The 11,983-nt window shown below is 39.2% G+C and overlaps 2 protein-coding genes across 10 annotated transcripts in view; both read left to right on the top strand.

Annotated features, from left to right (window-relative positions):
• Positions 1-667: 667 nt before the first annotated feature.
• olfml1 (olfactomedin-like 1) lies at positions 668-2,770 on the top strand. The gene is made up of 3 exons (XM_079449739.1): positions 668-832; positions 1,091-1,376; positions 1,731-2,770. The coding sequence occupies exons 1-3, from the start codon at positions 725-727 to the stop codon at positions 2,513-2,515; spliced, it is 1,179 nt and encodes a 392-aa protein (XP_079305865.1). The 5' UTR covers positions 668-724; the 3' UTR covers positions 2,516-2,770.
• A 625-nt stretch (positions 2,771-3,395) lies between these two features.
• The window catches only part of ppfibp2b (PPFIA binding protein 2b), a 38,237-nt gene continuing 29,649 nt past the window's right edge, over positions 3,396-11,983 (top strand). For 4 of the 9 annotated variants that reach the window (XM_079450187.1, XM_079450197.1, XM_079450196.1 and 1 more), the window contains exons 1-2: positions 3,396-3,504; positions 9,792-9,896. In XM_079450187.1, the coding sequence (XP_079306313.1) occupies positions 9,833-9,896 (64 nt within the window). In that variant the 5' untranslated portion in view covers positions 3,396-3,504; positions 9,792-9,832. The remainder of the gene's footprint in view (positions 3,505-9,791; positions 9,897-11,983) is intronic. The other 5 variants (XM_079450191.1, XM_079450185.1, XM_079450192.1 and 2 more) reach the window with 4 other exon arrangements.

Genomic DNA, 11,983 nt, shown 5'->3' with positions numbered 1-11,983 from the left:
TTTACTTATAAATATTATAACCCATAAATAATATACATTTATATATGAAAATACAAAGAAACTTTCTTTGTCTTTGTAATGAAAATAATGTAGTGATCTAAGCAATCACAATTTTAATTTGAGGAATTATTCCTTTGTTTATTGTAAAACCGTTTTATTTCAAACTACACCAAGGCTAAAAATAATTCATTCTGTTTGGTTTTGGTTCAAAGTATCTGTTGCATATGTAGTTAATTCAACATTTTGTGAGCTGCCACGAAGCTTTCTTTAAAGCTTTGTAATATTTCCAGGAATAACATTATTTTCCACATCACTCATTTGGCTGGAAACCGTCTGTTTACGTGCCAAAATGACAGTATCCTCATATTTGTGCCATAGACAAAGTAAAAAACTTTTAGGGAGGGATGTAACTTTGCATAAATATGCACAACACAACAATTATTTGAATTGAATGATGCAGATGTGATTTACCGAGTGGATGCGTGTCAGCACATCTGGCGTTTATTATGAGCCTGTGAAGACCTGCCTTTTCCAGCATCTTCTTTCGGATACAGTCCCAGAACTTTAATTGAATAACAAACCCGTTGATTTTGGAACTCCCCTTTGAACCATTTCACCAGACTGACATTTGATAAGAAGGGAGGTCTTTCGGTTTTATTTCATAACGCAAACTAAACTAGGTGGAAAAAGAGATTCCGGGTACATCAAGGGTAAAATATACAACATGTCTTTGGTTATTATATTCTTTTTGCTGTGTGGCACAACACAAACCCAGAGAACAACTCCAGATTTTATGATGCAATATTTTCAGAGACAACTTCAACAGCTGGAGGTAAGAGCTTTTGTTTTTAAAGAGTAAACACAAGTGAATCATTGCATGCATTGGATATGAGGTACTATTAAGACATGCAGAATTATTTATAGACCAAAAGCTATAGTTTAAAGTATACGTTTTTCTAAAGCATACTTTTCCATATGTGATTTTTGCCAAGAACAACAGCCCTATACATATAATAAATAATAACCTCACTTAATCCTTAACTTGACAGTTCCTAAAAGCTGCTTTGTGTTTGTACGTGCACCTAAACAGGGACGAATGATCAGATGTGAACAGGACTTCCAGCAGTTCAGTCAAAGGATGTATGACATGTTCAAGGAGATACACGGCCAAACCAACAAGATGAATGTGTTGAGGTCAGAGGTCAAGGGTCACGTTGACACCCTAGCTATGCGCTTGGATCGGGTGGAGAGGGATGTGGAATATCTCCAGAATAATATCCCTGAAACGGCTCATGTGGAGATTGAGGACTCGCTGCTTGAGCACCAGGTGAAAGAAGCCAAACTAAAAAAGACAGCGGTATTTCCCAAAGACAAAGGTAAGACTTACAGTAACTTCCAGCAAACTTAAAAGTTACAGCCAACCTAAAATTAATTCAGATTAAAATGTATATTTCTGTTTAAAACGGCATTCATTCATTTCTTATGTAGAGCCAAAGTAAAAGAAACGTAAAAGAATATGGGTGCATTTTTTATCTAGACAATCCAATTAAACTGTGATTGAGGGTCCTATGGTCGTCCACTACAGTAAAAAGTAATGGCGTACAGTAAAGTTCCTGTATGTGTAGTGTATATGGAGTACAAGTAGAGTAGTGGTGCAGATTGCTGAAGAAAGCTGCACAAATAAAAATGATATAGCATTTTACATGTCATAAATATCTTGTTTATTTCAGACTGCAGTTCTGAGCTCACAGGAATCAAATCCCTTAAAATCGTAAAGAAGGCTGGTGATTCCACTGGATCATGGATGAAAGATCCAACAAATGGTTCTGCAAAGATTTACTTTTTTAGTGGTACCTCAAACAATACGCTTTTGGCATATGCCTCTTTGAAGACGTTCACTGACTCGAACTCTACCAAGAAGACCGAAGTTATCCGTCTTCCTCTGCCTTGGTACGGAACAGGCCATGCGATCTACAACGGCTTTGTATACTACCACCTCGCAGACACCAACAATGAGATCCTGAAGGTGCACCTCAGTAACCGCACGGTGACTGATCGATTGTTGCTTCCTGGGGCTGGTACAATGCCGACATATTCCCTCAACCCCAATACGCTGCTGGATCTTGCTGTTGATGAAATGGGGTTGTGGTCGATCCACGCAGACCCAGACTATGGTGGAAACTTGGTGATCAGCAAGCTGGACTACAACAGTCTGGCTGTTGAGCACACGTGGGATACCAACTGCAACAGTCGCAACGCAGAAGCATCTTTCATGATCTGTGGTATCTTGTATGTGGTCTACAACTCTGACTATGGTGGCAGGTCCAGCATCCAATGCGTGTTTGATATCCATGATACCATCTACACTGAGAGCACCCCAAAGGTTTTTTTCCCAAAGCGTTACACCAGCCACTCCGCTTTGCGTTACCACCCAAGGGACAAACAGCTGTACGCATGGGATGATGGGTATCAGACCATTTATAAGTTAGACATCAAGAAAGTTACAACCACTTAAGGGTTGATCAGACTCTACATGGTCAAATACTAAGCCAGCCTAAAAGCCATCAGTGCTTTATTCGTATTTTGTAATCACATTTAATATGTTTGTAATAAAAAGGCCCAGTTTTTGTCCAAGACAAAAAAAAGCGATTTTAGTCATATGTTCTCCCTGGTTTAGTGAGGAAACCGCCAGGAGTCTTCTAGCTTCTAGAATCTGAAACAGTAAAATATACTGTATGCATTACTGAAAATAAAATATGTGCGTAACCACAAGAACACATTTTTGCATTATTAGACATATAAATTCCATAAAGACTATCTCAGAAATAACAATTGTAATGCATTTGTACGTGCTTACATTTATAGTTAGATATGAAGTATTATTTGGTTTTTGATTTCTATTATTTAATGTATGCCGATCGTTTTATTTACTTTGTGTACTTTTGTCCTAAGCCTGTAAATTTTTATATCTCTATGTATCATGAAGTAATCCTAAAAACCAGAAAAAATGTTTAGCAACGTCCCATGCATGTTTGCTGTTCTGAACTTGAACGCCCTGCCCGGTAGATGGTGCTGCTGTTCTCCTCTCAAATTTCAAGTGGCACTAAACAAGTGATCCCTAGAAAGGGAGCCATTGCATATCTGAAGACAAAGACGACGCCACAAAACGTAAAGGAAGACTACATTTAACGTGATCGACTCTACATCCTAGCAAAACTAAAAAATGTCACATTGAATTGCTCCTGTTTCATCCTGTACCTATTACATGTCAAATAAAATGTCTACAAATACAATTAAATAACTTATTATATCCACCATAATATCGATTGTTTACGATTCCGCTGTACGACACGCCCCTCGAATCACACGACAGGTGATTGGTTAGATTAAATGTCACTCAAGTTAGGGCTTCATTTGATGAAGCGGCGCAAACCGGCGCGCGTGTGAAACATCCACTGAGGGGATTTAACATCAGTCGGGATCGGGAACTACCTTTCATTACAGGTATGTGTTATTTCACATCTATCATTTAACCGTTCCTTTATAACTTTTCGTCATCTAGCAGCACCGGTTAGTCGTGTCAACGTGATATCATGCCACCATAAAGTTTTTATTTTTATTACAATTCAATTGTTCATTATAGGTTAATGTATAACACATCTGTGTGTCATCTCCGTCATGTGGCATAAAATGGATTGTTTGTCAAATGCATTCGTGCATTATACATCACCCCGGCAGTTCTCCTCGGTTTGTTTTTGGTGCTTTCTTTAACCGTCTTTCACTTTCTAACGTTAAAGGTTGTTGAAAAACATTCCCCCATATTTCGGTTTATTGTGTTTATTGCGATATTTGTGTTACGTAAGTATGTCATGCCACTCGTGTAGCTTATTCATGAAATATAACTAAAACAACGATGAATAATCTCTGAGAACACATGTAATTGGCCAGTCAAATCCTGAAGGATCTACGTAGATAACGGGGTCATCGTGCCGTCTCGTGAGCCGTTTGACTTAGTTATCTTATTATTCACCAAAATATTTTGCTGTTTGCTCAGCATTACAAAACTTTATGCTGAGTCAAAAGGTCTCCTGATCTAGTGCATCTGCGCGATGTGCTGGGATGGAAATTGAACTTGATAATGACTGTGTGGTTCAACAAAGCTGCCTGTGAAGATCATGTGCTCTGGGGAGAGGATAAAGACTTTTGTGTTCATCCACTTCCTATGGCTTGTGAAAACAGCACCCGATTGTATTGCTCTTTGATCTTACAGTTACAGTGCTTACCAAATTCACAGATATTGCTGTTTATTTTCAATGCATTTTAGGAAAGAGTGTGATGTCTTGGATGTTTTAGATGCGCTAATCGTCTCAGAACCCTGAAGTCTCTTCCTGTAGGCAATGACCTTCGTCCTTTCGTAACCGAAAAGATCCTGAGGTCAGGGAAGCTAAAGGGGTCGTATGACGCGAAAACGTGCGGTATAAGTTGCCCATGCATGACTTAGACACGTAAAAATTGAAGTATCGGGAAAAAAGATGCATTTCTGTCTAAAAGCGAATGCTCACCCGGACCTGCCTGAAACGCCTCGTGTAACCACACCCCCACAAATCTACGTCACTTCGTGGTACGATTTGACTAAGATCGCCCATATGTAAACGCAAGTCAGGTGGGCGTACCTGTCAGTACAACTGTTAGTAAATATCGCTGCCTAAAGGGGCTCAATAAATAAAAATAACTCTACAGAATTTATGTTTTTTGCAATGTGTTGGTAAGGTTGAACATGAGTAAATGGTTCAAGGTTGTGAATGTACAGACTTGTCTGCCGTGATTACTTTGATCCTATTTCCATAGAAGTGCTCACAAAATACCTCGATTGTCCAGTTTGGCTACATCAGTTTCAGTGAATTTGTCATTTGAATTATAAATTCATTTTCTTAGTAGGCAAGTATGCACTATAATTATATATTTAGTTTGAACACAGTTGATTTTTATGTGCCAGGTAAGAAAATATGTTGTTTATTTTTTATTTGCAGCTCTTGTTTAAATGTATATTGTTTTATTTAAGCTTTACCGACAGATGTGTCCATTGTAATTTGAATGTGGGTAGTTGACAGATAAATGTCATGATTCTCGTGGTGAGACACTGAGAGATGACCCAGGTGCAGACAGCGGGTAAGGGGTTAACAAATAATTTAATAAATAATAAAACAAAGACCCACGAGGGGGTAACAGAACAAAACATGGATACAATAACATGACTAACTACACAAAGACTTAACAAACTCAAAACAAGAACCACAAATACACTGAACTAGACTTGAGCAGACACATGGACTCACCACACAACCACAATGAACCAGCACAAGACAGAAGACACAAGGGCATTAAATAAGGGGGCAAATCAAGAGGGAAACACGTGAAGGGCATTAATCAATAACGAGGGTAACGAGAGGATGGGAACAAAGACGAGACAGGAGAGAGAGTATGGAAGGCCATAAGAACAATAATTGCCTCTCTCCACAGAAAACATGAGATTCTGTCTTGATCCTGCCACTAAACCAAACATGACATGATGCGGCAGAATCATGACAATAAATCGTTCATTGTGTCCTATAATGTGACGGCCCATTTTAGAAAAGAAAACTATCAATGAACATTAATCTCTTGTATGTTATTTTATCTTTTGAATCTATCTATTAATTATATGAAATAGAATATTTTTGACAGTTTGTTTTTGCTTTTACACCTTAGGACACATGTGTGGTTTATCTGTTAACAACCCAGTTGTGAATTCTCAACTATTTGTTACCTACATTTTACATTTAGGCGTTTGGCAGACAGCGTTATCCAAAGCGACTTACATTGCATTATCCTATACATTTATACATAGGTATCTGCAATCCCCTGGGATTGAAACCACAACCTTGCGTTGTTCACGCAATGCTCTTACCACTGCGCTACAGGAAAGCCAGTGTTTCTGTCTCTCAGTGAACTGAGATACAGCGCTGTCTGGAGATCCTATGCAATATGCATTGGACAGTATTGATGTCAAAGACCTGTGGGATGGAGACGTGACGTTTGGCCCCGTGAGCGGGGCTTTCCTTTGCCGTACAACTCGCTGACATTTCAGCAGCTCTGGTACCACAGTCGAATGCACTCGTTCGGGACTGACATTTCTCTTGTTACTGTAGAGGAGCACAGCATTCAACCCAGCTGCCAGAACGCATCCGCTTCGGTGAGTAGAGCTCTGGATGGGTCGAAGGTTGATCCCTCATCGAACTTCCAACCACCCACACGGAACTCAAGCAAGAGTCATGAATCATCCAAAGTACAACAGGCCATGCATGTAACATCAAGCCGAGGCGAAACTGGTTTGATCACTTGATGGTAATGCGCTCGGAAGTGTTACGTAGCGTCTTTGTCAATGCTGTCCTGCTTGTCAGGTGACCACAGCACGTGAGGCAGAAATTGCCGGGTGCAGTTGCAACTCAAGTCTCTTGTTACTTGAACCGGGTGTATTATAGTTGACTTGACACATAGTGTATGAAATATCCTTCATCGTGGCCATTGTACGTGTTTGGGGTAAACTTTACAATTGTGTGCATAAACCATCACATACATAGTAAACTCGTTGTTTATGATCTGGATGGTGCCAAACAATGAGGGCCTATGTCAACTCCGTGCAGCATTTAGTCTAGTTGTGCCACAGGTAACTATCCTGTTGTCATTTTCGCAGGTGTTCCGTGCTTTTGTTACTCCGCCACTATACGTGAAAGACAACGTGCAGTGAAGCGAGGGATGAGCAATGCCCACGCAATATGTCGTGCCCGTCAGCTGCATGCTGAACACACACACACGTCAGGATGGTTTAATGCTGGGTGCTGAGTGGGGATGCTAAAGCTGCCTTTGATATTCTCATATTAAGCTGTGTTGACGTGCCGGGTTTATTGGTTTGACACGTAATGCTGATGCCACTTCTTCCCCCGGCAGAAATTCTGCCCAAGGTCTTTAACAGTATGGATTAGTTGTACGGTACTCTAACTGTACAACCTGCATAAAAAAATGTGTAAATGGTCACAGGAATGAACAATTTGTTGTTGTTTTTTATAGTTCAGTGATAAATGAGTACCTGAAGTGATACCACCTCCCAGACAACCACCGATGAGCCCTGTTCATCATTAACAACAGTACAGTATAGCTTTAAAACACAGGGACTTCCTGTAGTAGCTTGTTGGCTAATCGTAACATCCTGGATTAAATGACAGCGAACGGTTGTTCCAAGGGCACAGTTTGCATTCATCTTACTTAAGCTAGCTGACTTCAAAGCGCTGACAGCATTTTAAATATGAAATGGTAAACTTTATACACACCCCACAGAATAGCCAGTTTTGGTAAGATAATATTGGCTAAACTCGTCACATGTCAATCACAAGTAAATAATGCACCAGTTGCTGTAAATCTTGTGTTTGTACTTGGTCTCTTAACAAACAAGCAGTCTGTACAGACTTTGCCTAAACTGGATTTCTTTATTCCCAGACACTACATTGGTCTTTTTTTTTGCTTGTCTTGTTTGATATTGTTTCATGCTCAGACTTGAGGTCTTTTAAATCTAGACACCACCTTAGGCTGTAACTGTATTCACCACTAAAGTGTCTTTTGGATTATCATCTTATCGTACTGCATAATACAGCATTTTAGAAAATACACTCTCAGGATGAAAACATTTTACATAACAGCAAAATCTAGAAAATTCAAATAAACATGCTGTTGTTATTTCTGCTGCATGTCTGTTTTTCCTGAATATGAAGCAGGCTCAAACACTATGCTAGACATTTTCAACGCCTCCTCATGAATACTGTGGCTTAAACCGCTACGAGAAATACATTAGAGAGATATTTAGGCTTACAACGAGACAAAGTACCAAAGAACCTTTGTAATTCAAGGTTTTACTGTTTACAAGTTTCTCTGTTTGTGCTGCTTATCAGAGTTTCGCAAATACAGAGGTGGTCTAAGTGGTCAGGGTCTCAGTATTGTGCTGTTAATACTGTCAGACATGTGACACGTGTGATGTCAGTAATGACAGAGATAGCAGAAGAAGGGCTAGGTCACCTGATAACTCTTAACTCCGGGTGATTCGGTCACGCTCGAGTATCAGGAAAACATGGAGTTGCAGTTGGAACCTACCAAATCTGCCAGCACTGTCTGTGCACAGATTCATAAACTACAATGGCACTAATGATTCATTTGACTCTCAGTATATTCAATATTTGTTTGAAGTCATGAGATAGAAATGAAACCGTAAAACTTGTTTGGTGAGACTTGTTTGGTGAACGCTACAGGCGCGTCACCTCGTCTTTAAAACCGTGCCATCTTTTAATGACCGAAAAAAGTACAGAACCGCCTCATCATTACGATCAAATAAAACACAATTTCGTTTTAAGCCATTTAGTATGAGAAACGGCAAACACGCCCTTATCCCTTCGAAAAACCGGGGCGTGTGCGTAACGCTTGCGGAAAACTAAATTTTCCCTTTTTTTCTCGAATTAAAAAGCATGTTATCTTCTAATGAAGAGAACCAGGCTGCGCTCATCTCTTCTTGTAATTTAACTGAAGGCTTATATTCTTATCAGCTCCGTGATTATACAGTAGCCCTGCTGTATGTTTGAATCACGTTGTTTCAGCCACAAATGGAGTCAACACCCTCGTATCGGGCTAAATTGAGCCGGATAATGAACGTCATTGTAGCGCGTGCACCCTTTCAGCTTTCACAGTTTGCTTTTGTGACCCGCCGCATGAGTGGCACGTGTCTGTGTTGCCCAGTTACAGTGGTGGGTTAATAAAGATGATTTAACATTTACGATGTATAATACAAATTTGATTAATGAACACGAAAGAATATATTTTGAGGTGTGTTGGTGGTTTTGTGTCTATACAAGGGATGTCAATGGGGCCAATGTTGTTTGGTTATCGACATTCTTCAAAATATCTCCTTTTTGTTTTCTGCAGAAGAAAGAAACTCATACAGGTTTAGAATAACATGAGGATGTATAAATAATGAAAGACTTTTCATTTTTGGTTGAACGATCCCTTTAGATGTCTTGGGTCTATTTTTGTCAAATCAATTGGATTCTTTTATTTGCTGTGTGAAAAATCTAATATTTGATCGCTCGCTGTGTTGCGTCGTTCGCTGAATACGTTTCCACAAAGGGGTTTTAGTCATTTCGAGCCATCGCTGTGCTTATTTTTGAATGATCATGTGTGTGTGTACGCCTGAATATATGATGAATGTATTACACATGCCACAAGGCATGACAATAGGGCGAAACTCGACCCTGACAGCCCTAATTATTCTCAAGTTTCCCATCAGCACCGAGGCCCTTCAGGGACGGTCACCCTGGTCACATCGATTAAAAAAATCCAGGGTTAATGCATTTAAAGAGTATTTTTATCCAAAAGCATAGCTTGTATGCTTTAAATATGAAACGTATTAGATGTTTCAAACCCAAGTGCATTTTCAGTATGTAATGTCAAGTTACATTTAAGGGAAAATTATATTTACTCATGATTTAACCCATTGACCTGCATTGGTTTTGTGTTCGTGCAATAGAAGTGAATGGGTACCACTGTTGTTCAGTTATGAGCAACAAGATATCTAAGTGTTGCAAGATATCTCTGCTGTGAATTCGTTTGACTCCGCCCTCAATTTCGAAATGTGTGTCTTCCCGCTTTCCCAACAACTGGAAGTGTGACTTTTACTCATTACGTTGCATAATAATAATGACGCATTTTTGCAGTTCACAGTGAATGAACCAGCAGATGCAGTAGACGCCTGGCCATGGCCTCAGATGCAAGTCACATGTTAGAAGCAGCCCTGGAGCAAATGGATGATATTATCGCTGGTAAGCGAGAGTATTTACATTTTCATTCAACACATCTTACAATGTCACACCAAACTTGGCACGGATCATTTTCTGCTGTTGTAAGAAGTTGGCTTGATATACAGGGACACCAATCGTACATTTCAAACTAGCATCCAAAAATGGGTTGGGAAAATGAGATGTTCCTGTCAGTTTCCGATTGGCTGTTATTCAGGAAGTGGTGAGATAAGGATCTGCTCCAGTACAATGTTTTGAATTTATCTCTTGATCTGTGCACGCTAATTCTTCTCCACCCTGCATGTGTGAATCTGATAACATAGTGTTGGAAATATTAATAGAACGTTGTTCAAAGGTATAAATATAGTGTTAATATGTGACTTCATATAGGGTATGCACAGATCAAGAGGTGTGCAAGGAAAACAGTGTGTTGTAGCAGGACTTTATTACTGTAATAAATAGAGATGAATAAAGAGTCTACAAGGAAGAATTGTTTTCTTTTTTTACATGTTTAAAAAAAATGGTTTTGATCTGACAATGTACAACTTTGTAAAGTACAAAGCAGATTAACAGGCAGTTTAAAGGGGGACTCCGTCTGGGTTGGGAACAAAGAGGGTGTGGGGGCTGTGTAGCCCCTTAAGCAAGCTCAGCGATTGCCAGCATGATTTAACTAATGGAGGATAAATGTTTAATGTGGGAAGCCAGAAAATGAAGGCTGGGGGACGTTTGCTGTGTAAACTGGACGGCATGCGACTTTCATAACAGTTTGAAGAAAAGTACAGGTCATGGGTTATAATTACACTGGACTCGAGCATGACATGACAAATATTACGTATCACGAAGCAGGGGATTTTAATTCTATCACTTGTGAATTTGTATTATTAGAAACCATGATTGTTTAATAATCAAATGTTATTTGTGGTCAGACTTCATACCATGAGGCTCAATATAAACTTTAAATGAGTGTCTGTCTGTCTGTCTGTCTGTCTATCTGTCTGGTTTAAGATTGAAAGACAGAGATGAGATTTGTCTGCGGGCGTGTGTGTCTTTGCAGATCTATTTTGCTGAAGGATTCATTATTTTTTGTAAGAGCTCCTCAAGGGTCTTGAAATGCCTCCACCTGCTGGTGACAGCAGGAACGTCTCATTTATTAGGAGCGCTCTTATAAGCATTTGTTCTCTTTGTATTTAGTGACCATACCAGTTAAATCTGCGAACAGAACTTCAAACTAGCATTATATTTTTTCATTATAAAGGAATTGTCATCCACAATGTCCAAATTGAACAGTTAATATTTTCGTTTAGTTCATAATTAAGTTAATATACGATTTCTAGTTCATTTTTTTAGACATGTTTTTATCAATAACTATAATTTTATAAAACATAAATATCTTGTTTTGTCATATTTACTGCTGTAATCTCAGGGCTAGGAAATACCCCCAGGATATCTTTCTGTATCTGGCACAGCGGCCCCTTCTCCTTCATTAAAGGAACCAGTGAGGTCATTAAATCCCCTCAGCCAACCAAGAAACATGCGCCTGAATGCACAATTTGTGTGCATTTGTACATTTAATATTGTTCCAGATTGCTTTCCATGCATAGTACACTCGATTCAGACCATCAATTTTCATTAACTTAACATTTAAAGCTGTGGTCATATTAGGCAAAGAAGTATTTTAATAAAATAAAAATATTATTTATTCAGTGCTAACCGCATCGCTGTCTTCTAAGTCTTCTAATGGATGGATGTCATCAGATGCTTTTAATGTAGTGTTGTCCTGATAATTTCCAGATGTCCAGTCAATTTCTTATTCCTAAGTTCTCGTATCCAGATGGAGACGGTTGGATGTGTTGTAGTGCTGCATGATGGAGGCGACACGTGGCCACAGTGGCGTGGGTGATATCTAATATGATGTGATGATGTATGATATGGCGTGATGGTCCATCTCCTCTGCTCTTCTTCTTTCTCTGTTCCCCCTCTTAAGACACAATACAGGCGAATTATATTTATTTGATTGCTGGGCATTATGGTCATTTCAAAGTGTAAAATAATAAATGTTTATTCATTTACTGTACTTTGTGTATTTTATAGTATTTTTCTTGCAGAGCGAA

The sequence above is a fragment of the Barbatula barbatula genome, assembly GCF_947034865.1.
Source record: "Barbatula barbatula genome assembly, chromosome: 25".
NCBI lineage: Eukaryota > Metazoa > Chordata > Actinopteri > Cypriniformes > Nemacheilidae > Barbatula > Barbatula barbatula.
Note: the sequence above shows the minus strand (reverse complement) of the source record. Positions and strands in the feature narration are given on the sequence as shown.